The sequence below is a fragment of the Corvus cornix genome, chromosome 11 (assembly GCF_000738735.6).
Source record: "Corvus cornix cornix isolate S_Up_H32 chromosome 11, ASM73873v5, whole genome shotgun sequence".
NCBI lineage: Eukaryota > Metazoa > Chordata > Aves > Passeriformes > Corvidae > Corvus > Corvus cornix.
In genome coordinates, this window is record NC_046341.1 from 819,982 (window position 1) to 843,094 (window position 23,113).

Consider the following 23,113-nt stretch of genomic DNA (forward strand, 5'->3'; position numbering starts at 1 on the left):
GTTATGCCAAAAACTAAGAAGAAATGTCTCTTAGACTCTCATCATTTTATCACCAAGATACCTTTAAAAAAAATGACTCTTACATCCGAGCAATAGTCACCCTATTGCCAATAATAAGGGCTAAATCAATTTAATCACAGAGCTTCTGTACTTTCTGGTTGAGCAAAGCTCAGCAGGAGCTCCTGGGCTTCATGGAGGTAGAGACTGTCCTCTGATTTCTTATCTTAATGTTTTACATTAACATTCTTTTAATATTAACAGGAGCCTGAAAACAGCCCTGCATGTGCAACTCAATCATGTGCTTATTTCCATCAGCATTCCTCTGGCAACCAGTTCCTTGTAGATAAGATTTCTAAAATAATTAATATTTTCATGAAGCCAGCTATGTTTTAACGTCAGAGACATGCAAGGAGATGGCTCTGAGGAAAAAAAAAAAAAGTCATTACCTAAACAAGTAATTTTTACTGAATTCCTGAGGGGCTCCAGCACACGGAATTCCCTCAGCTGGGCTGTACATTTGCTATCAGAACACACATGCATTGTACCTCACTCAGCTTGACTCATAAAACCTGAGTGTGCTAAGTCTCTGGTGATAGAACAGTCCTGATTGCTTTTGTTCTGCTAATTAGCAGGGAACAAACCCTTGGAATAAGTTTTTCCCAGTGAGTGCGCTAGGGCACACACAGTGCAGTAATAGCACCACAAGAAACTTGTGTAACAGAGAATTCTGGCTTCCTGCTTTCTTAAGCCTGACACAAAGCTGGAATAATTAGGGTGATAAAGTCGAAGCAGCCCGAGTAAATTCAGCTAAATCTGGTATCACCACAGTTGGGACACTTATTTGCATGTTTAAATTACTCAAGTGACTAATTTTATAATTTCCTTTTCAACTGCTGAATCCCTTACATCTCAAACGAGTCCCCTGGGAGGCAGAGGCACAGTGCACGGTGTGTTAAACTTACAAACTTGTTATACTGCACCAGATTAGCATAATATTGCATACGTTATTCCTTATTTAATAAAAATTTAATTGTGCATATAATTTGATAATTCAATACCAGTAATTTGTTATACAAAATCTAGAATGCACTCATTTGGTTTCTTCCTTGGAAAAAAGTTACCTGTGAGTTCTCTGTGACTAAACATTCTCACTAGAACTCCCAATTTTGCCATATTTTACCTGCAGCCTTCCTAAACAGGACACAGCTCACACCCAGGGAAATCAAAGCCTTTCACTGGCACTCAGAAGTCCTTAAATCCAGCCCCCTGGGCTTTATGTGGAAGATGCAGAACACTGAGGCTGCAGCTCTTAGTTAATGATGTTCTGATGGTACTCCTTGGGCACATCTTCCACGCAAAGCCAGGGAATGACCACGGAACGTGACCAGAACAAACATCATTCTGTGCCCATTGGAGGCGAAGTTCTCCACACACTCTGATGCCATGTGAAGATTTCAATCACAGACTGCAAACAGCCACTGAAAACATCTTGAAAAGCATTTGGAAAATCCCGTAGTTACATCATTCCCAATTACCATCCCTGGCAAACCAGCCTTTCCACTGGTTTGTTGACATGCAGTTTGGTTTTCCATGTCCTGGGGGAAAATGGTGGTCTTGGGAACCTCCTAATGAAAGTAAAACTCACTCAACAGGATCACAGGAATGACAAATTTGTTCTCTTCTGTAGAAATTAGCAGAAAATATTTGTCTCATGTGTTCTACTGACATGTTATTTCTTCCCTGTTTTCTAGTTTGGCTCTCTGGAGTTCATCCAAAGCTTCTGACACAAAAAGTACAACTGGCAGCAGTTCTCCAACCCCTAGGGCAGCCCTGGGGATTTAACACCCATCCACCCTCCCAACTGGGTGCCAGCTGAGTCCCAGCAATGTATTTTAATTGAGAGCAATTACTCCACTAATAGAGGAATGCCAGAGAATGCATTTTTCCATTGAAAAAAAATTCCTAATAAACAGCCACCATCACACAGGTGTTAAAACCATTAACCCCCACAGCTGAGAGAGATGAAAGCAAACTTTTGGAGAAGGCAGTTTTTGCAGAGCTGCGTTAACGTCCTCCCACAAAGGTCAGTGCAGCTCAGCCCGGAACCTCCCGGAGCCTGCTGAGAAACCCTTCACATCTGCCCAGCCTGGGTGCAATCTCAGTGTAACACACAGGTCACCTTCCTAAGCTTCTCTACCTTCTCTACATTTAAATTAATTGTATCATTTTATTTATGTTTCCAACTTACTGTGGTGTATTAGCATATTAAAATTAACTCTGCTGGCTGTAATCACTTTACCTTAACAAAACAACTTACCAAGGCAAATTTGATAAAATTATAGTACCCCCTTGTGGTGTTACCTTCATGCCCCAATAGAACATCTTTCAATATTATATTTTTTTAAAATCCTTTTCTATCAAGCTCAGTGGAGAACTAACTAGCCTTTTCTAGGATCCATCAGGAGCAAAGGGAAGCAAAGGGACTATCACTGGAATCCAAGAATGGATGAGCTAGAACACCACTTTTCCATGAGCCAAGGGAGTAATCTGTACTAAAAACTGACTCATTTTACATCAACAAACACAGCCTATGACACTTTGATATGAAAACATCACTTGGGCAATTGCCTCCCTGATGTAAAAAAAACCAGTAAAGAATGATTTCCATTAAAAACCACCAAGCTCAACACCCAGAACACAATCAGCCCAATCAGCTTACCAGTTAAAAAGAAATTTGAGAGTTCACCAGTGATTATACCCCAAAGAATCACCCCCCCCAAACTGTACACACAAACCTCAGAGGCACCTCCTTATAGATCCTGAATATCCCGTACCATTGCACCACGGGTTCCAGCACTATGAAAACTCCTGTGCGACAGGTTTAGTACCCAGGAGTTCAGGTGCCCTCCAGAACCTGAAAATATGGGAACGTGGGAGCATCCAAGAGCCTGCTCAGTGGAATTTCACAATCAGGGAACCTTGCAGGGACAGCCTGGACACAATTCACAGCTATTTTAAACTCATCATCTACCAAGCTCAACCTGTGACCTTCCATCACGACGTTAAAAAGTTACTGTCTCCTGTTCATGACAAATGGAGCTTTGCAGACACAACGTTCCCAATATTTGGCTGCAGTCTAAGAATGGAAAAGAGAGAAAGTCTGGCAGAAATACACCTAAGGAGATTTTATTCAGGGAAGAGAGGACCTCCTGCTTCACACACACAAGCCATTAAGAATTTTACAACCAAATCATATGGAGCTGCATGTACAGAACGTGTTCCTTCTCCCTTCCAGCAGCCCTGCCTGATAAAGGAGCCTGGCTCCAGGCTGGATGTGTTTCCTTCTGCTTCAGGACTCAACTCTGCCTTTCTTTTTCCTACTGCCTTTCTGAAATTCCATGGAAAGCCATTGTTGTTAAACAGCAGTAAGTGTTACTCTCCCAGCAGTGTACACTAACAATAATTCAGCCCTGTGTCAAGGGAGGCTGTGAGTTCCTAGCTGAATTTATTTGAAAAATAAAGTTTGTTCTTTTTCTCCGAGATCTTTCCTTAAGCCAGCATGGAACTCTTGTAAAAGAAAAGTGCCTCTAAGTACCAACTACCCAAGGAACAGCCTTTTTATTTTATTTTTTTATTCGTTGCTCACCATGACAACATAATAAATGAGCCCTGAGAGACTTGCAGTGCTTAACTATTTAAAATTGTGTATTTTATCTTTCACTGTAGGCTTCCAGACATAACATCCATGATCTATTTTTCAAACCCTCTTCAGTGTCTCTGAGTGAAAGGCGCCAATTTTCACCTGCAATACGCAATGATCAGAAGCACACCTTGAGCAGGGACTCTGGTAACACTTTACAGAACTACTCTTACAGTATTTTTGTGATCTATTAATAATTACTCGCTCCTGTAAAAGAAAGGCAACAAGGCAACAGTTTCACCATCTGCTTTTTCCATTTTTGTTTGGAATTCTGCTGGACGGCTCTGTATTCTTTCATACATGACTAATAGGAAAGATACAAGACTAATAGGAAACACAACTGCAACTTCACTTAGGGTTGGTTTCAGTTAACAGATGGGCTTTAAACTATCCAACATAAAAGCATTCATTTCAGAAAAACTGACCCCAAAACTGCTTCATAAAATGAAGTATTTCCATTTTTTTTTCCCCTCAAAGCTTTAGGATCTCTCATGACACTACAGTATAAGAGGCCCCTGGGTTAAAAAAAAAAATAGCGCACACACACTTACAATTTCTGACCTTAAATATCAGAGACTAAAGGTTTTGCAATAAAAGTATCAGCAGTAACACACACAGCTCTACAAAAAGCCTCCAAGACCACAGCTTTCCTTGCTAAATTTCAAGAGTCAACATAAAATTACAGCAAAGAGATCTCCAAAATCCCGTTTTTTGGTCAAGCGAAGCTCTGGTTTTCCACCAGCCATACAGCAGCTGTGGTGAGACTTGGGGCTGTTGCAGCAGTGCTTCCCTCTGGATAAGTAACTCCTACGAGGCAGTCACGGATGGACACTGTCCAGAACCGCTCAGTCACAAGGACTGGGGGGCAACAGCACAAGTCCTACTTCCAAACCCCTGGATGTAAAGCACAGCAAGTGGAAAACTGCTCATCCCACACACACCCGGGACAGCTGAAGAGCATTTACCCAAGATCAAGATCCCTGGATGTGCCCGAGGCCAGGCTGGAAAGGGCTTGGAGCAACCTGCGGTAGTGGACGGTGTCCCTGCCCAGTGTGGTGGCAACTTCAATCCGAACCCGGCTAAACAGCGGAGCTTTCCCGGCCTCCCGCTTCCACAGGCTCTGGCTCCAGCCCAACCCACACCACAGCATTGGCAGCAGCTTCACGCGGGTTTACATTTACTTGTAAAGATGTTCAAAATTATACTGAAAAGTATTTTTTTGCAACTTGTTTCTCCTACTTCTGTCCCAAAGGTGCCAGGGCACCCGCCCCGGCCGCTGAGAGCGAGGGGGCTTCCCAGAACTTCCAGGCAGAGCCCATAGGTGGCGGCGTTTTCGTATGGAAAAACCAGAATTCCCTTTATTTTAACAGTCACGGCACAGTCCGATTCTGAGCCCGCAGGTGACGGGCAAAGACACCGATTCTCCCCATCAGCTCCTCTCCCCAGCCGCGGCTGGGCAGTGCCCACACAAGCAGCAGCATTTCCCTCTGGACAAGAAGCCAAACTTTCGTCCCCGCTGCTGTTAAGGAGCAGCATCCCAGAAGTCACCAAAGCACAAGTTTAGAAACAGAGGAAGCAAGTGAAGCTTTCCAAATTGCACTGTACCCCATGAAAATGGCTCTTCGTTTTGAATATTTTTATTACTTCCTAACCAGAATTCTCTGAGTTTTGCAGAGAGGTATAGAATCACTCAAAAAAATAAAAAAAGAACACCACACCAAACAAAACTCCCCAAACCCTGTAGTTTAAAAAAAAAGCTGTTAAAATTTCATAGAAGAATTAACAATGGAGAAAAGTTAGCGAATAAGACCAAGTAGAAAGTAAGTTCCTGTGTTTCCAGCAGTGGTTTTGCCAGATGCATCATCACATCTGCATGTGAGCAATTTTTCATTATTTATAAATGCGTTACAGGAACACGGCCAAGCTACAAACCAAGGAGTCCAACACACATTAAAAAAAAAAAAAAAATACCAGGGAATGTGTCTTGGTTATAGAACAAAAGAATTCATTTTATCACTTGGCTTTAGCACTGGAGAAAATGGCTCCTGGTGCGCTGAACCCCGTGATGAATGTGCCCCCTCCAGATCTTTATTGCCCCTGTAAATCACCGCACTGACAGCACTTAATAAGAAAGCTTTGGAGTGGGTTTGAAGTTTTGCTTTGTACAAATAAAATCTCATATTAAAGAATTTGCTAGTCCTCAAGGTGTGGAAAAATAAGTATGACTAGAACCTGTTGTGCTTGCCTTTTTTAACTGTTTGTTTCCACTATTTTTTTAAAATCATTTTTTAGCAAAGGGACCAGAATAACATAAGGAAAATTATCTGTATTAAAATAAAAAATTAGAGTTAGGACTTAGTTATTAAACCCCCATATTTCTGATGTTTTATACCCTGTGATGTCTGGAGAGGGCAACAAAATCAGAGGCATAGAATATAAAACATTAAATATCTTCCATGGTGTGATACGACATGCTGACAATACTCCTGGTTTTTAACTACAGAAAGTGAGGATTCGATGTCCACAGTTATCGGTCAAAATTCCACTCTCTGAGAGAGGGCAGGATTATCTGAGTCACCTGCTACCCCCCAGGTGGGAACAAAAGGGTTTAAATCCCTTGGCAGCAACTGCAACAATATTCACAGATGTGGTCAGTAATGACTTCTACATATACATATATACACACATATACACACAGAGCTTTGGTCAAGCACCCTATAGGAAAACAGAGAAATAAACTACCACAACACAAATACTTAAAGTTCATATCAGAAAGCGAATAGACTCGTTTATACATACAGATTTAATTGTTTGCTTTAGAGATGACATTCTAGAACAGATATTTGAGGGGGAAAATGGCTATTTGGAAGCGTTCAGAAGCAAAGTGCAGCTTGGCTCAGGCCATCACGTACTGATAGACAGTGTCAGCACATCACTGAACTACACTTTAACCAAAATAAATCACAATTCATGTGGTGGTGGCTTTCTGTTCTGCTTCCATGGCTTGCATTATCCTTGCTCAATTCCAGGCAGCATCATTCCTTCTAAACCAGTTTATGACACACCCTGGCCGAGGAAATCTTAACAGGAAACTACAGTTATTTGGACAAAGCTAAATGTATTTATAGGGAAATAAATGTATTTCCTGTTCAAACTGGGAGCACAAAGGTATTATGTGACAGACTATCAACAGGTCTGGAGGAAGTCCAGCTTCTCCTGATGGATTAAACACATTTGAGAAGGTACCTCAAGAAAATACACGCTAGTGGGCATGGTCTGGAAGAGTAGGAAAAATAAAGGAAGGTTTTTCCCTAAAAACAAACCCAACCAGTATTAAAGCATCACATCAGTAAGAGTCCTTTAGGAGTAGGATCCAAAGTATCAGGTATCAATATTTCCCAGCTGCATGGATCTTTCCATGCATCTTTTTCTACCTCTCATCACTGGAAAGAACATCTGCAAAGGTACCAGAAAGAGTAACCTGGCACTTGGGGCGAGTGTGCGACCCCAAACCGAGCAAAAGGAAGAGGATCGGGGCAAAAGGGGGAGAATCAGGGCACACGTGGATTTGGAAGGAAGTTCCAGGTTCATCATGTTCACCCCCAGGGACCCCCTGAGCTGGACACAGACCCAGCACAGCCCCCTCCCCTTCCATGGACGTTCCCCTGCTGCCCACTCCCCCTACAGCTCACCGGGGCAACAGCTAGAGCCTCCTTTAACATTTATAATCATTACTTTGATTTTTAAACTACTTTATGATGGTTTAGTCTTACTTTCCAAACCAGAAACCATTCTTACACCTCTGAGAACTTTTGTGTGTAACTTTTGGGGGTTGTGTGTGGGTTGGATTGGGTTTTTCTCAACAAAATAAAAGCCCAACAAATACTGCAGGAATCACCTGTTCCATTTAAAGAGCAGATCCCAGGTCCCTTCCTCCTTCCATCCCCACTCCAGGTGAGGTGCCAGTGCTCAGGGACAGTCCCAGCTCAGCACTCCAGAGCAGGATCCCCTCTCAGTGAGGATGTTTGCCACTCCACAGCTCAACCACCTCATTAGCTGCTTTTTATTGAGCACCAACACTCATTACTTCTCAATTCTCTGATTAAGCACCACACTGCCGGCATCCCCAGCCTGCATCTGCCACCTGATTAGCTCAATAATTCTGATAATCGCAGACCCAGAGAGCTGGGAAGGGAAGGAACTGCAATCCCTGGGAGCTGGCTCGATTTACCCCTTTGTATACAACATCAATACCCCAAACTCCCAGCAACACTGTCCAGAGAATCCAACTTCAAACGCGCCAAGTTCGAGAATAATTTCAATAAAAAGCCACAGCAGGTCATTAAAATGCCCCTTAATTGTGTCTGCATCGCACTCCGTGCTGCTCCCACCCCGTCTGGCACCCTCCAGAGGTTTAAAGCTGCTCGGGGAGCTGGAGGAGCCCCGGCAGCCCCGCCGTGGCTCTGTCACAGCCGGGGACAGTGGCAAAGGCCAGCACAGCCCCCTGGCCCTCTGCCCCCAGTCCATCTCCCCGCTGTCCCCCGTCACTGCCTGACATGATTTAACAACTGTAATTCCTTATTTAACGATGTCAAAGGTTTTTAGGAAATTGACTGTATTTCACCAACGATATATTTCTTCTCGATGACAGAGTGGTTAAAATGATTTTTAAACCAAGACAGCAAAATAAAGCAGTAATAAAATCAATAAAAGGTGCTTAAAACATTCCTTCTATTAGGTAATGGCATTTAAAATATCCGTAGCTTGTAATGGCACTTAGGATATGCCCGAAAATCAATGAGCTAAATTACTTATTGAACTAGTTAATTTGAACATTGAGTTTTATATGTATATTGATAAAACAAGCGACAAAAACCCTGGGTGTGTTCGAATTCCACGGTCAGATATCTCCCTCTGCCGGGAAAAAAACTCTTAAAACTCCACCAGAGACTTTTTTTCCCCCCTTTTTTTTTTTTTTTGAAGCAGGAACACTAAAGGATGTAACAACTGAAAACTCCACCAGAGGTCTCAGACTCTGCAGGGTTTGTAAATTATTGTTGGTTTTGCCAAAATCTTTGAAGTTTTACGATGCCGAATAGCAACACAAAACCTTCAATTGCACCCAAAATACCATTTGGTATTTTGAAATAGCAAAATATTGCCACTATATCCAGAAATATACAAAACCATGTGGGAAAAGTGTAGAAAATAAGCGGATACCGTAGTGCTTTAAAAACTGTGAGATCACCCTCAACAACTTTGGTATTTTTCATGTTAGTAACTCCTCCATGTAGACTCTGAAGTAATAGCCTCAGGTAATACTTTTGTTTTGCTAGAAATAAAGTGGGAAAGACAAGTTCTGTGTCAGCTTCTGCTCCTGAGGCGCAAAAACCCTTCTCCAAAGCCTCACCTGAGCCCGCTTCTCTTTCACACGGTGCAAAAACCTCTACAAAATCTGAGAGGCTAAAGGGCATTGGCTTTACCTGACACGGTCCCTGGGAAGAAACCAAACACTAATAAAGATTTCTACCTATTTTCGTGGACTTTTATCGCTGCGGTAGCGGAATCCCTGCCGTCCCCGGAGGCTCTTTCCCGGGCCGGGTCGCAGGGACAGCCCCGGCGCACCTGTGAGGGGGAAGATTAAACCCGGTGTTGGCACTTCCACTCCGTCCCAGGGCTTCCCTGCGCTCCCACCCCAGGCGGGACGGCAGGGCCGGGAGTGCGGCCCGAGGGATTCCTCACTCTGGGAGAGGGCACGGAGATCCCTGACCCGCGGAAAGGCGAACGGCAGCCTCATCCTGCACGGGAGCCGCCGCGGGGGCCGGCACGGCCCAGAAGCACCCTCCCGGGAGGGCTGGGAACACTCAGAGGAGGGATGGGGGCAAAATGAGGGGAAACGATGGGGGAAAGAGGAGGGGAAAAGGGGAGGGGGAAAAGAAGCGTTAAAAAAAGCAGGGGGAGAAAAAGGGGGGGGGGGGGGGGAAGAGGGGAAAGGGGAGGAAAAAAGGAAAGAAAGAGGGGAAAGGGGGGCAAGAGGAGGAAAAAAGGGGAGAAGGAGGGGGAAAGCGAGGAAAGGCACAGAAAAAGAGGGGGAAAGGAGGGGGGGAAAGCGGAGGGAAAGGGGAGGGAACCGCAGCTGGGGACGGCCCCTTCCCGCCCTTTCCCCGCCTCGGGGCGGAGCAACGCCGCAGCCCCAAGATGGCGGCGGCACCTTCCCAAGATGGCGGCGGCACCTTCCCAAGATGGCGGCGGCACCTTCCCAAGATGGCGGCGGCACCTTCCCAAGATGGCGGCGGCACCTTCCCAAGATGGCGGCGGCACCTTCCCAAGATGGTGGCGGCACCTTCCCAAGATGGCGGCGGCACCTTCCCAAGATGGCGGCGGCACCTTCCCAAGATGGCGGCGGCACCGTCCCAAGATGGCGGCGGCACCTTCCCAAGATGGCGGCGGCACCTTCCCAAGATGGCGATGGTACCTTCCCAAGATGGCGATGGTACCTTCCCAAGATGGCGATGGTACCTTCCCAAGATGGCGATGGTACCTTCCCAAGATGGCGAGCGCACCTTCTCAAGATGGCGAGCGCACCTTCCCAAGATGGCGGCGCTTCCCAAGATGGCGAGGTCGGCGAGGCACTTCGATGCGGCGCACCTCGCACTTCCCAAGATGGCGCGCACCTTCCCGATGCGGCGCTTCCCGATGCCCCGCCCGCCGCCGCCCGGCGGTGCACGCCGGTCGCTCGGGCGGGCTGAGGGCCGGCCGGTCGGGCCTGGTGCGGGCGCGGGCGGTCGGAGCGAGCGGGGCCGGGCCGGGCCGGGCCGGGCAGGGCAGGCGGGCGCCATGCCGGAGCTGGCCGTGGACAGGGTGGTCGTGCACCCGCTGGTGCTGCTCAGCGTCGTCGATCACTTCAACAGGTGCGGCCGGGCGGGAGCGGCGCCGCGGCGCTGAGTCACGGCCGGGCCGGGAGCGGGGCCGGGCCGGGAGCGGGCCCTGAAGGAGCCCGGGGCTGGAGGGGACCCGGCGGAGCGGGAGGGCCCCGGGGCCGGGAGGGGACCCTGTCCTCCGGCACCCTGGGTAATTTGGGCCTAATTCCGCTCCCTCCCGCCGGTGCGGAGCGGTTTTAGAGTCAGAAATAAAGCCCTAAATCTCAGGAGGTGCCCGAGCCCACGGTGGGTGACAGTGGGATCGGTCGCTGCTCGCAGGCGGTGTCGGGGTCGCATCCCCGGCCTCCCCGGGACAGGCTTTGGTTCCGAGGGCTCCGGGACGCCCTTTCGTGGCTGCGAACACGAGCAGTGATGATATAACACAGTCACTGCCCCTCTTCCACCCCCGCTGTGTCACCCCGCCACGAGAGGGGGGTCCCTGCTCCCTCCCTCCCGTCTGCGAAAGGGACTGACAGTCGTTTTTCCTTTTAGAATAGGAAAAGTGGGAAATCAGAAGCGAGTGGTCGGAGTGCTGCTGGGCTCCTGGCAAAAGAAGATCCTGGATGTGTCCAACAGTTTTGCAGGTGAGTTCGGGTGTCCTGCCCTTCTCCAAACCCACTGAATTATTTAGTGGATGGATTGTGTTGGGGTTTTGGAAGGCACCCTGATCCATCCATGTACAAATCACCCCATATCCAACAACAAATGCAAACTGCTGTCGACACCCCCAAGTAAACCTCACTCTCCTTTACCAGCCAAAAATACCCAAGCCAGAGCATTTCAATAAACATTTTAATTCAGGAAGTTGGATTCTTAAACACTGGTGTTTTGTTTTATTCCCAGTACCTTTTGATGAGGATGACAAGGATGATACTGTGTGGTTCCTGGACCATGACTATCTGGAGAACATGTATGGAATGTTTAAGAAGGTCAATGGTGAGTTGAGATCTTCTGACAGTCAGGGGTACATTCCCAAAAACTTTCAGGGCTGTGGAAAAGGGAATTTCTATTAATCACAGAATCCTTAAGGTTGGAAAAAACCTGTAAGATCATGGAGTCCAACCATCAACCAGTACCACCAGCATGTTGTCCACTAACCGTGTCCCACATCCACGCGGTTTTGAACACTTCAGGGATGGGACTTGCATCTCGAGATGTCAGAGGTGCAGGCTGTCAGACCCTGAGAGCAACACAATTAACAGAAGCCATTAAATAAGCAGTGAAGGGACCAGCAGGAAGGTTGTGGGTCAGTAACGGTGACGAGTGAGCGTGGTCACTGCTCAAGCCATGGCCTTGTAATCCATTTCCCTCTCCTCCACATGGATCAGACTCTCACCCTTGATGTGCCTACCCAGTCTCTGCTCTGGTCTCTCTGCTGGGGCCTCCCCACAGTTCTGATTCCAGATCCTTTCTGCTTTTGCTCAGCCAGAGAAAGAATCGTGGGGTGGTACCACACGGGCCCGAAGCTGCACAAGAATGACATCGCCATCAATGAACTGATGAAGAGATACTGCCCCAACTCTGTAAGTTTGGCCTTTGGGGTTGTTCTTCTCTCTCTTTCCCTGAAAGGGGCATGTGGGAAGCCTTGTCCCCCACCTTTTTTGTTGGTGACACAGCATGGTGGCTGTAAAGTGATTGAGGAACTGGGATCAGGAGTTCTCTGAATCATTGTCTCAGTGCCTGCGGTTACCCCTCTGAGCAGCCTCATGCTGGTGCTGAGGAGGGAAGAGCTGGCTCGGGTATTTCTTCCTACTCTTTGACCAAAATCCAGTTTCCTGCATGTTTTCTTTCTTCCCGAGGTGCTGGTGATCATTGACGTGAAGCCGAAGGACCTGGGGCTGCCCACAGAAGCCTACATCTCAGTGGAGGAGGTCCATGATGTGAGTGTTGACCGTGTGAAGTGTCACAGTCACGGCTGGGAGCACTCAGAAGCTGTCACTGGCTGCAGGTGCTCCCAGGTGTGCCCCGTCATTGTGGGCCTGCCCTGAGCAGCTCACACCTCACTGAGCCCCATGCAGACAAACACCCAGCAGTGAGTCACTGTAATTGTTGCACTTCAATTATGGATGTGTATGAAATATTGGATCTTTTTGCCTTTCTGAGGCCTTCACTACAGAGCAAGAGCTGCTCTCCCAAAATGCAACGAGGCTGGATCAGGGAAGAGAGAAATAATTGTGATATTTAGTGAGAATTTCCATTGCTCCCCGCTGGGTACACACCAGCAAAATGCAGAAATGGGAAGTTACCCAGAGCAGGAGAGATTGCTGGGGCAGTCGGTGATACGGTGATCAAATCAAGGACATCCCAACTAGAGCTGTTCCTCTCACATCCCTTGTGGCCTGTGTAGGGCTGCTTTTCTGGTTTCATCGGTGCAATCCCTCATGCCCTGGCTAAAATCCCGTTTGTGTGTCCCTTCAGGATGGCACCCCGACCTCCAAGACTTTTGAGCACGTGACGAGCGAGATTGGCGCGGAGGAGGCCGAGGAAGTGGGTGTGGAGCATCTGCTGAGGTGAGGGGGGAGCTGTCCCGGGCCCTGCCCACGCTCCCAGCGGCATTCCCGGTGCCGTTCCCGGTGCCACTGCACGAGGAGCGCGTTGAGCACATGGCATAAATCCCGGGAGCACTGGATCCCATCATCCCTCGGCCGTGCTCACATGGCTCTAAGCTGGAAAGGTCCCAAGGGACGGTGCCCAGCAGGGTGAGGTTCTGATCCCAGTTCTCTCTGCATTTCAGGGACATCAAGGACACCACGGTGGGCACTCTGTCCCAGCGGATCACAAACCAAGTCCATGGCTTGAAGGGACTGAACTCCAAGCTTCTGGACATCAGGAGCTACCTAGAGAAAGTAGCCCTGGGCAAACTCCCCATCAACCACCAGATCATCTACCACCTCCAGGACGTCTTCAACCTGCTCCCAGATGTGAACCTGCAGGAGTTTGTCAAGGCCTTTTACCTGAAGACCAACGACCAGATGGTGGTGGTGTACCTGGCCTCGCTCATCCGCTCCGTTGTGGCCCTGCACAACCTCATCAACAACAAGATTGCCAACAGGGACGCAGAGAAGAAGGAAGGACAGGAAAAAGAAGAAAGTAAAAAGGAGAGGAAAGATGAGAAGGAGAAGGACAAAGAGAAGAGTGATGGCAAGAAAGAAGAGAAAAAGGAGAAAAAGTAAAAGGTGTAGTTTTTTTATTTGTAAATTAAAAATCTTGTAAACTAAATCCCTGGTGCTGGGGTCTTGTATGTTGTGCTCAGCACTGCTCTTCCTCACCCAGGCAGGGTTGGGGGAGCCATGCAGAGGCTTTTGATTTGATTATACTTTAATACAGCACTTTTCCTTCCCCCAGTGTGTCTTGGCGGGTGTTGAGGCCTCAGCTCACACACACTCTGCTCTTGGTGCGTGTATTCCCATTTTCCAGGGCTAATCTATTGCCATCAGCCACTTTCGTGCACCGCAGCCATCCCTGTGTTTAACTGGCCCTGTGCCCCAGCCCCTAGCGGTGTGGCACAGCTGGGATGTTGTCACTGCTGTCACAGCTCTGTGCCAGCAAGGCCCCAGCCCCTCCCTGGGGACAGCACTGGTGGCCCTGTCACCCCTGGTCGGGGCCAAGCAGCTCTCAGGGCGGCAGGAGGCTGTGAGCCCGGGGAAGCACTGGGACCATCACCGCTGACACAGAGCGGGCAGGGACAAAATCCACAGGATTTGTGATCCCAGTGCTGAGCTCCAGCTGCTGTCATGGTCCTGGAGCCTGAGCACTGCACAGACCCCACCCTGGGAGCCATACCCGGGCCCAGGGGAAATGCTGCGCCAGGACAGGCAGAGACCTGGGACTCGCAAGGATCCAGGACACAGGCACACCTCGGCAGCTGCTTTGTCGTTTATTGCACAGGAAGCCTCGCGGGGCAGGCAGGGCCGTGCGGACCCGGCCGCTTCCCAGCCCGGAGCCGTTGCAGGGTCCCGTCTGCACAGGCCCCCGGACACACGGACATGCCAGGCCTGTTGCCCGCACACACAGGGAAGGGCAGGAGCGACATCCAGGTGATGTTGCCCTCTCCGCAGCCCGGCCGGCAGCAGAGGGAACACTGAAGTGTGGGCAGGACCCAGGATCTGAGCGAAGGCCGGCAGGGCCCCGGCAGTGCCCCGAGCCCCCGGGGCTGCTGTGGAGCACCAGCTCCGAGCAGAAACCACATCACTTAAATACAGCTGCCCAGGGGCCACAGGCTGCAAATCAGGACACGCTCAGCCAGGCTCTGGCTCCAGCGGCTGCGGGTCTCGCTGGGGAAGGGGCTGTCCTGGCGCTCAGACGGTGCACAAGAGCCCTTCAGAAGCATCATCTTGGGGGTCCTTGTCATTGTTGCTGGATGCTGGGTGCAGGATGGGGCCCAGAAATCAGTCAGAGCCATTTTCCCCCTCACCTGCCACTACCAAAATGCCATCAAAAGGCAGAAAACAGGAGGGGGAAGAGCCTCTACCAAACACCTGTGTCTGTGAGGGGGGCCGAGAAGCCCCAGTGCCCCTGTGCTGCCCCCCAGCCCCTCTGCGCCAGCCCTCGCGAGCCAAGCCCTTGTGTCCTCCTCTCCGTCACACCTCAGATTTCCTTAGGGAGGGAAGCAAAGCCCCATTCCCCCAGGGCCGTGTCAGTGCAGGCCTCGCCTGGGAGCAAGAGCCACAGTGTCCATAGGGGCCTGTGCACATCCCAGAGAGGGCCCTGGGCACCGGCCGGCAGCACTCTGGGAATGCCCCACAGCTCCATCACTCCTGTCCAAACCCTTCCGTCTCCTCGATGGCGTAAAGCAGCTTCTCCTTCAGCTGTTCGTAGCTCTTGTAGGGAGGGAGATCCAGGCGGTTGAAGCTGGGGAGAGAGCGGAGGCTGAGACACGGCCAGGAACAGCACTCCCATCCCACGGGATGGAGAGCCCCGTGCAGCCCCGCAGCGTTCCCTGTGCCCTCACGCACTCCGGCCAGGCCGAGGGGCAGTGACTTACCACGTGTGGCTCCGTGGCAGCCACGTCTCTTTGCCAACTTTATCGATGCAGAATTTCTGGGGCCCGTTGCTGCCTGTTAATGACGAGCACAGCAAAGCTCATTACACGACCAGGAGCTGAAAAAGAAACCCCTCCCACACACACTGAGATCCACCGTCATGGGCTTACAATCCCAGGGACACGGGGTAAATCCACGGAAACAATCTCTGCCTGTTTGCAGAGAGGATGTTCAAAAAACAAAGGAGAAAGCAAAATGCAGGTTCACAGCACCAAGGGGCAAGAGCACCATCTCTGAGCATGATGGTTCCATAGCCAGTGCTAAAACTTATTGATCTGTGAACCCTCAGGATTGTGCGAGTCCATCCAAGAGTTTTAAAGGACCTGGCACAGGAAGTCTGAGTCACTGGCTTTTTAACAGATTGGGAATGCTGGAGAGGTTCCAGGGGGCGGAAAAAGCTAATATGCCAGCAAGAACAACTGAGGGGGTTAAGCAAGCTGGTTGGCTTGACACGAATACCAGGAAAGTCAGGGAAAGGCTGGTGCAGGCCCCAAAAAGCAGCAAATTAAAGGATGAGTGGAACCACACTGTGGTTTTCTGAAAAAGAGGCTTTGTCACACAAGAATCAAAATTCAATCAGAAATCCAATCTCATTCAGACTGAGATCACAAACCAGCCCGACAAAGTTAACCCTGGCAGGGCGGTCATGGCCAAAGAACGTGTCTGGAAATGGCACAATACCAGATGGGACCCCTGTGCTCAGACCTCGCAGCTGCTTTCCTGCTCACGTGCTGCGTGTGCTCTGTGTGGGGACAGGGACAGGAAGGTGCCACCCCCAGTGGCTCCCCAGGACACACCGATGAGCTCAGCAAAGCCCCCGACAGGCAGGCGGCAGGTTCCCGTCACGAACTGCAGCAGCCGGATCCTCTTCTCGTTGTCCATCTCCTTAACCACCTGCAGCAGGAATGCAGCAGGTGAATGGGATCCTGGTCCCATCCCACAGGATGGCTCCTGCCACCCCACGCCCTCAGCTGGGCTCAGACTGACCTGCCAGAACCACTGGATCTGTTTGCTGTTCTTGGTGTAGTGCCTGTAGATGGTATTTTTCTGCCAGTCGTTCATGTCGATCTCCTGCATCCCGCACAGCATCAGCTGGGGACAGGGGAACACTCAGCAGGAGACAGACGGGGCCCTGCACCCGCACTCCGAGCACCAACTCCTCCAGTGCCAGCCTTCAGCTGGCCCAGGCACCAGCACTGAGGCATCTGGGATGAATTCCTCCCATCCAACAAGATGTTCTCTTGCCAATGGACCCAGTGAGCCACCCGCAGAGCAAACACCCGGGGCCGTACCCTTGTCAGCAGAGCCGATGGGCACAGAGCATGAGCAGGGTCACCATGTGCCACTTCACATCCACGTCCCCACCCCAGGTGCCAGCTCACCTCCAGCTCCTTCTCGTCGAAGTAGCGCAGCCACTCGAGTGGCACCACCTCGTTGAAGCCGTCCAGGAATGCCTTGGTCTGTTCCTCCACGCCCCGTGTGAACCTCCAGTCCGTCAGCAGCCTGGGGAGGCAGACGGGGTCGGCACAGAGCCAGCACCGCTGGCCCGGCACGGGGAAGCCCCAGGATCCCTCCCACAAGCAGGGAGGGCCCCGGGAGTGTGGGGAAGGGGAGAGGGGCTCCCTCAAAGCACCAGGGCTCCCCTCAGTTCCCACTGGTGGATTTCTGTCTCTGCCCCCAAACCCATGAGCAGCATTCAGCCCCAAGCATAGCACAGCGGCCTTAGGAGCTCCAGGGGTACAAAGCAAGTCCCCTGGCTGGAGCTGAGCTGGCCCTGGCAGCCCCCAGGCAGGCAGGGGTAACAGCCATGGGATGGGAGAGCAGCCTCAGCCTTTCTCCCCTCTCCTTTTTCCTGAAAGTACTGGCAACTGCCCAGCCCGCAGCAATCCAGACTGCAGCAGAGCTCGGCCAGCCACGCCAGCCCGGGCTTGTCACAGGCCACGTAGCCCAGGGAAGCGGCCACGTCCCAAGCCCCACGGTCCCACCCCTGCAGCCGCTGGGGGCGGGTGCCTGACAGGACCCTTGGGACAGCCACTCACATGATGTACTCCTCCTTGTTCTCCTCCGTCACACGGATGCTCTCACCACCCTCCTTCAGCTCGTGGGTGGTCACCTTGCCCAGGATCTCCATGTCCTGGATGAAGTACAGCTCCAGGCCGCACTCCTCCAGGCTGTTCTCCCTGTGGGGGACACTGGGATGTGATTCCTGATGGAGGCACCCAGCAGCAGTGAGGGGCTGCGGGGAGAGCTCTGCCCGCCCGCAGTGCGACCGGAGCAGGTGGAGGAGGAGCGCAGGGCACTCACTTGGTCCAGACAATGGAGTTGTAGAACTCGGGGTCGATGGACTCCAGGTCCTTGAGCGTCGGGCGCTTGTTCAGCATCCGTTTGTAGAAGGGCAGCGTGAAGCCGGTATCGATGAACTTCCCGTGGTACAGAGCCTGTGGCGGGGAGGGGACACCAGGTCATGGGGGACCCCAGGACGCAGCCCTGGGGCGAGAAAACGCTCCACCCTGGGGCACTGATGGGGCAGAAGGAACTCATTGCCAGGTCCCTGAGCTGTGGCACTTGCTCCTGGCTGGCACACACGGTGGGAAAGGGTGGGCTGCCCCAACAGCACCGCCCAGGGCGGGTGGGCTGCAGCCCCTCTCCCTCCCCACCACAAATTCCACTGCGTCTCCCTCTCCCCTCACAGCTCTATTAAGAGCACTTGTTTAAACAGAGCTGTGCTGTGGCTTCCCTCAATCCCTGGCTTCCAGGAGCCCCGAGGCAAAGGCAGCCAAAAATAATGCAGACGCTTGTCTAGAACAGCCCAGCGGTGAGTAATAGTCTGGGGTTTTATTGGTATCCTGCGAGGCGGGGCAGGGCAGGGCAGGACAGCGGGGCCGGAGCTGCCTCCGCGCACACCCCGCAGGGCTGCGGGCCAGGGACCCTTCCCTGGGCCTGGGGAGCCCTGGCAGCCCCCCTGCCAGCCCGGGGCACATTGGCCTTAAGGAATCCGAGACAAACAGGAGGAGCTGCTCCAGAGCTCGGGCAGCTGGAAAATCTCACACGGCTGGGACTAAAAATAGTCCCTGGAGCTGCAGATCCGACAGCACCTGGGGTGACAGCCAAAGACCTGGAGCCATCCATCCCCGCCACAACTCCTGGGAAACCAGGTCTCCTCTGGCCCCACAGCCATTCCCTGGATTTAAAATGCATCACCCCACAGCACCCCCTTGCAGGGCCATCTCCCATGGACCCACATGTGGGCAAGAAGGGGCTCACGGAAGGCAGCAGTGCCGAGCCCAGCACAGCTGTGGCACATGGAGCTGCCCCTCGCCCTGCTGACCACCCCGTGCCATCCCCCAGGCTCTCACCATGGCGATGAAGCGGCCGATGAAGCGGAAGTAGGTGAGGTGGTCGGGGTTGATGGAGGAGGCGGGGTTGATCTGCAGGCAGTAGTTGTTCTTGCCCGCGTACTCGAAGAGGCAGTACATGGGGTTGAGCACCTCGTGGGACAGGAGGAAGAACCACTCCCTGGACGAGACAAGGGGAACACGGTGACAAGCAGCTCAGGGAGGAGACAGTGTGTGTCCCTGCACCAACCGGGTGCCCACCTCCTCAGGGTGCCAGGCAGGTGTTGGGCACTGGTGTGACTGGGCGAGGGTGTCCCCCTCCCCGAGGTGCCCTGTGGTTTGTGGGGTTTGTGAGATGTTTCTGGAGATGCCAGTTTGCTGCAGGCCCCACTCAGAGCATCAGGAACCCCGTCAGGTGCCACACACTCAGTCCCAGCTGGGCTGTCCCACACATACACACCCCAGCGCACCCAATCCCTCTGCACACGCTGCCCCAGGAGCCCCACGCCAAGCTCGGGACAGCACCATCCTGGCTTTGCTCCCCCGGCCGTGCAGGCAGACAGGAATCCTCGGACGTGGAGGCAGCCCCGGCATCCCGTCCGTGGTTCTACCCTGTGGTAGAACAGCATGACGTAACCTACCATAGGGTAAAACCACTGGCAGGACACAGAGAGAGGTGGAGCAGGAGCAGGAGCCAGGGTAGCAGCCCCACGAAGGGCAGCAGGTGAGCGTGGGGTGGCAGCAGGCAGGGACACACCAACCCCAGCTCCAAGGAGATGTCCCAGGGGAGCCAGAGGGGGCTCACAAGCACACAGGACCCCCTCAAGCCAAGCCACAGCCCATGCCCTGTGGCAACACCATACTGGGGCAGCAGCAGGGCCGCAGCGACCACATCACACCCTGTCTGCCCTGGCATATGCTGACTGTCTGGGAACACCAGGGCCTGTCAGCTGCAGGGAGATGAGGCCACTCAGCCCATCACCCCCACACTGGGGGTAGCAGGGGAGCCCCAGCTGCGTCCCCTGTGCTGTCGCTGCCAGGGACACGCCTGGAAGTGCTTTCAGGGCATTCCACCGCTCCTAAAACCCAGTTTCCCATTTAAACACCCCTGGACTCCTCTGCTCAAGGACTGGGAGTCCTGAGTGCAGCTGCCTCGTGCCTGCACTGCCCACAGGACAAAGGGCACAGGCATGGCACAGCTCAGTGGCCTGGCGCGCCGCACTCACCTGGCAATGCCACCGTAGTCCAGGCCCTCCTCCCCTCGCATGATGATGTACAGCCGGCGCCGCAGGTCGTACGGCTTCATGTTCATGATCTGGGGACAAGCAGGGAAGTGTCACCGCGGCGGGGGCCAGCTCCACTCCTGAGGGCCAGCTCCACTCCTGCCCGGCTCCGTGGCCCCGGCACCTCCCTACCTGCTGGAAGGAGTCCTCGAAGAGCGTCTGCCGGGACACGCTGATCTTCACATGGCTGGGCAGTGCGTTCGACTGCAGGCAGGGCAGAGGCACAGGGCTGTGTGAGGCAGGCACGGCCCTCCTCACCCACACCTGCCCACAGGGCTCAGGGCACCCACGCAGCCACCCACAGCCGTTCTACTCACGTGGCAGAGGAAGCGGAACTGGTGGTACTTCCAGCGAAAGCTCCGGTCATACGCACCTGGGGAGCCGCCGTGCTTGCTCCTGCCAAAGCAGCAGGGCCTCGGTCACACCCCCGGCCCCGAGCAGCCCCCGTCACCAGCCAGGTGGGATGAGGGTCACTGGGTGCAGCTCTCCTCTGTCAGAGCCCACACGAGCCCCCAGACCCGCTGCTCAGGGCTTACCCAGACTCGAAGCCTGGGCGCGGGTCCTTGAAGGTGGTGGTGCGGGTGTTGTGGTCCACGAAGTACCGCACACTCTCGTTCGTGTACTTCATCTCCCAGCCCGGCGGCAGCGGCGGCTCCTGGATCATCCTGCTGGCAAGGAACGGCTCACCAGACAGGCCCTTCGGGCAGTCCCCCCTGAACTACAGCTCCGTGCCAGGCAAAAGGAAGGATCCATGGCATGGGACTGGCGAGCGACTGCACGCACCCTGCGAGAGGAGCCCTGCCTGGGCAGCACTCCGGCCACAGCCACGGCACTGTCAGAGCTTCACTCTCCATCTGTGGGACGCATGGCCTCAGTGCAGGCCAGCAAAAGGTCCTCAGCCAGGGCAGGTCCCTGGAGAACAGCACCTTCCCAAACCCTGCTCCCCCCACGGCCGCCTACCCCTGCGTGCGAGGGTCTTCCCACTGCGTGGTCCGGGTGTTGTGGTTCACGTAATACACTCGGCCATTGTCCTGTCTCTTCTCTAGGAGAAAAGGGAGAGGAAGCATCAGCTGGAGTCCTGGGAACAGCAGCTCACAGAAGTTTGTCAGCTCCCCCATTCCACCTCCCTGGCTCCTTTGGAAAAGGCAGGATAAACCCCACATTCTTTCCACGTGCCCGAGCTGCCTCAGCCCAGCAGTGCCAGCATGCGGGAGGTGCCAGGGCAAGGCCAGCGCTGCCAATGCGCTGCCAGGCCAGCACGGGGGCTGTGCACAGCCACACACCCTCGTGGCACACACACCCCCTCCTGGGACACACAGCAACGTCCCTCCCTCCACATGGAGCCACAGGTGCTTTCCGAACTCCCTGCACGGCCTTGCTCCAGTGCACATGTGTGTGAACACACAGGGTCCTCCTTGTGCTGCACACAGGCACAAAACAGCCCCACCACACACACCAGCCACCCCTACACACACCCCTGCCTCCCCAGCACCGTGTGTGCCCCGCACCTCCTCCTCGTCCTCTGTGTGCTGCATCACTCCCACATGCTCAGCCCTGCACCACGCAGGCAGCGACACCTTGTCACCTCCCTGTCACCCTTCTGGCCAGTGCCAGCCCCTCGCTCCATCTCACTCCTGGAATGTGGGCAGCAGCCCCCAAATGATGGCCAGGACTGCATCCACCCCAGGGATCCCATCCATCCTGGGGACCCCCAACCCAGGGGGTGCTCAGCCCCACGCAGAGCTGCGCCTCCTCAGCCTGCCCAGCTGGCACTGGGGACGGGTCCCTTCTCCTTGCTGATGGGAGGCGGGACACCCAGCAAGGGCTCCACCACTGCCCCCATCAAGACACTGCCCCTGTGGACTCCCTGAGCAGCCTGAGCCCCTCTGTCCTGCTCCAAGCTTCCACAATTTTAACCCCTCTCCTGCTCTCCCTGGCACAGCACAGCCCAGCTGCACCCACGAGCGTCCCAGCCTGCCCTCTCCAGGGATGCTTTGGCCATGGAGGGGATCTCTCTGTCCTGCGGGTGACACAGGGACTTTTCAAAATGTCCCGGCACACAATGCTTGGGCCATGTGGGGACCACCAGCCCTGCTCCTGCCGGCTCCCAGCCCTGCTACAGACCCAGGCAGAGCAACCTGGAGGCAGCACGGCAGCAGGACAGATCCCTGCTTGGCAGAGGAGGGGTCTGGGGACAAGCAAGGACTTGGATCCCCAGCATCTTCCCCCATCCAAAGAGCAATCACAGGCACTTCTGCATTCAGCAGCTGAGAGAGGCTGCGAACTCCTCCAGCAAAAAGGGAAAAAGGGGGGGAAAAAAAGTTGAATTTCACATCAGAGATCGTGCTAGTCACAGGCAGAGTCAGCCCCACGTGCAGCCAAGCACAGGGAGTGCTGGCTCCGCGGCCACCCTTCCCAGTATCGCCAGGGATGGGAGCGAGGAAGGCGCTGGCAGCACGGTGCTCCCCGCGGGATGGGCAGGGTCCTGCTGCCGGTGACAGGAGTGTGCCCTGGGGGCCATGCAGGAGCAGGTGAGGCAGCACAGTACTTACCCCAGCCAGGAGGAAGGGGCCCCAGAGGATCATTGTCGGACGGGGCTCCGGAGGACTAGAGACAACAGAGAGAGCAAAAACACGGAATAAACCCCAGAGCCGGGATGGCTGGGAAGAGCAGAACATAGAGGTGAGCCAGCCAGCCCCGCTTCCACTCGCCTCTCCTTGGCCCACAGCTCCCAGGGAACTAAAAAAAACTTGCACACTCAAGGGGGGTTAAAAAAAGAAACGCAAAAAAAAAAAAAAAAAAAAAAAGAAAAAAGAAAGAAGAAAAAAGAAAA

The 23,113-nt window shown here is 53.2% G+C and overlaps 2 protein-coding genes and 1 long non-coding RNA gene across 6 annotated transcripts in view; 1 reads left to right on the forward strand and 2 right to left on the reverse strand.

The window, feature by feature from the left end:
• LOC120410580 overlaps positions 1-9,635 on the reverse strand; it is a 37,278-nt gene extending 27,643 nt beyond the window's left edge. The window contains exons 1-2 of the long non-coding RNA XR_005602857.1: positions 9,443-9,635; positions 9,231-9,325 (exon numbers count right to left, since the gene is read on the reverse strand). This is a non-coding gene — a long non-coding RNA (uncharacterized LOC120410580). The remainder of the gene's footprint in view (positions 1-9,230; positions 9,326-9,442) is intronic.
• Positions 9,636-10,459: 824 nt separating this feature from the next.
• On the forward strand, positions 10,460-13,839 carry PSMD7 (proteasome 26S subunit, non-ATPase 7). The gene is made up of 7 exons (XM_039558245.1): positions 10,460-10,611; positions 11,113-11,204; positions 11,464-11,556; positions 12,046-12,143; positions 12,420-12,500; positions 13,039-13,130; positions 13,355-13,839. Exons 1-7 carry the CDS (start codon positions 10,538-10,540, stop codon positions 13,791-13,793), a joined length of 969 nt encoding a protein of 322 aa, XP_039414179.1. The 5' UTR covers positions 10,460-10,537; the 3' UTR covers positions 13,794-13,839.
• A 637-nt stretch (positions 13,840-14,476) lies between these two features.
• The window catches only part of WWP2 (WW domain containing E3 ubiquitin protein ligase 2), a 32,403-nt gene continuing 23,766 nt past the window's right edge, over positions 14,477-23,113 (reverse strand). The window contains exons 11-24 of one of the 4 annotated variants that reach the window (XM_039558242.1): positions 22,833-22,887; positions 21,241-21,322; positions 20,817-20,948; positions 20,598-20,676; positions 20,413-20,484; positions 20,224-20,312; positions 19,019-19,178; positions 17,967-18,100; positions 17,702-17,842; positions 17,045-17,165; positions 16,650-16,754; positions 16,460-16,556; positions 15,605-15,677; positions 14,477-15,471 (exon numbers count right to left, since the gene is read on the reverse strand). In XM_039558242.1, the coding sequence (XP_039414176.1) occupies positions 15,372-15,471; positions 15,605-15,677; positions 16,460-16,556; positions 16,650-16,754; positions 17,045-17,165; positions 17,702-17,842; positions 17,967-18,100; positions 19,019-19,178; positions 20,224-20,312; positions 20,413-20,484; positions 20,598-20,676; positions 20,817-20,948; positions 21,241-21,322; positions 22,833-22,887 (1,440 nt within the window). In that variant the 3' untranslated portion in view covers positions 14,477-15,371. Of the gene's footprint in view, positions 15,472-15,604; positions 15,678-16,459; positions 16,557-16,649; positions 16,755-17,044; positions 17,166-17,701; positions 17,843-17,966; positions 18,101-19,018; positions 19,179-20,223; positions 20,313-20,412; positions 20,485-20,597; positions 20,677-20,816; positions 20,949-21,063; positions 21,178-21,240; positions 21,323-22,832; positions 22,888-23,113 lie in introns of those variants that run through there. The other 3 variants (XM_039558243.1, XM_039558241.1, XM_019288332.2) reach the window with 3 other exon arrangements.

Excerpts from the sequence above, each read along its gene's own strand:
- PSMD7 (XM_039558245.1), top strand. The coding sequence starts at position 10,538 with ATGCCGGAGCTGGCCGTGGACAGGGTGGTCGTGCACCCGCTGGTGCTG. Across the intron at positions 10,612-11,112 it reads GTCGTCGATCACTTCAACAG|AATAGGAAAAGTGGGAAATC; the intron begins GTGCGGCCGGGC and ends TTTTCCTTTTAG. Across the intron at positions 11,557-12,045 it reads AATGTTTAAGAAGGTCAATG|CCAGAGAAAGAATCGTGGGG; the intron begins GTGAGTTGAGAT and ends GCTTTTGCTCAG.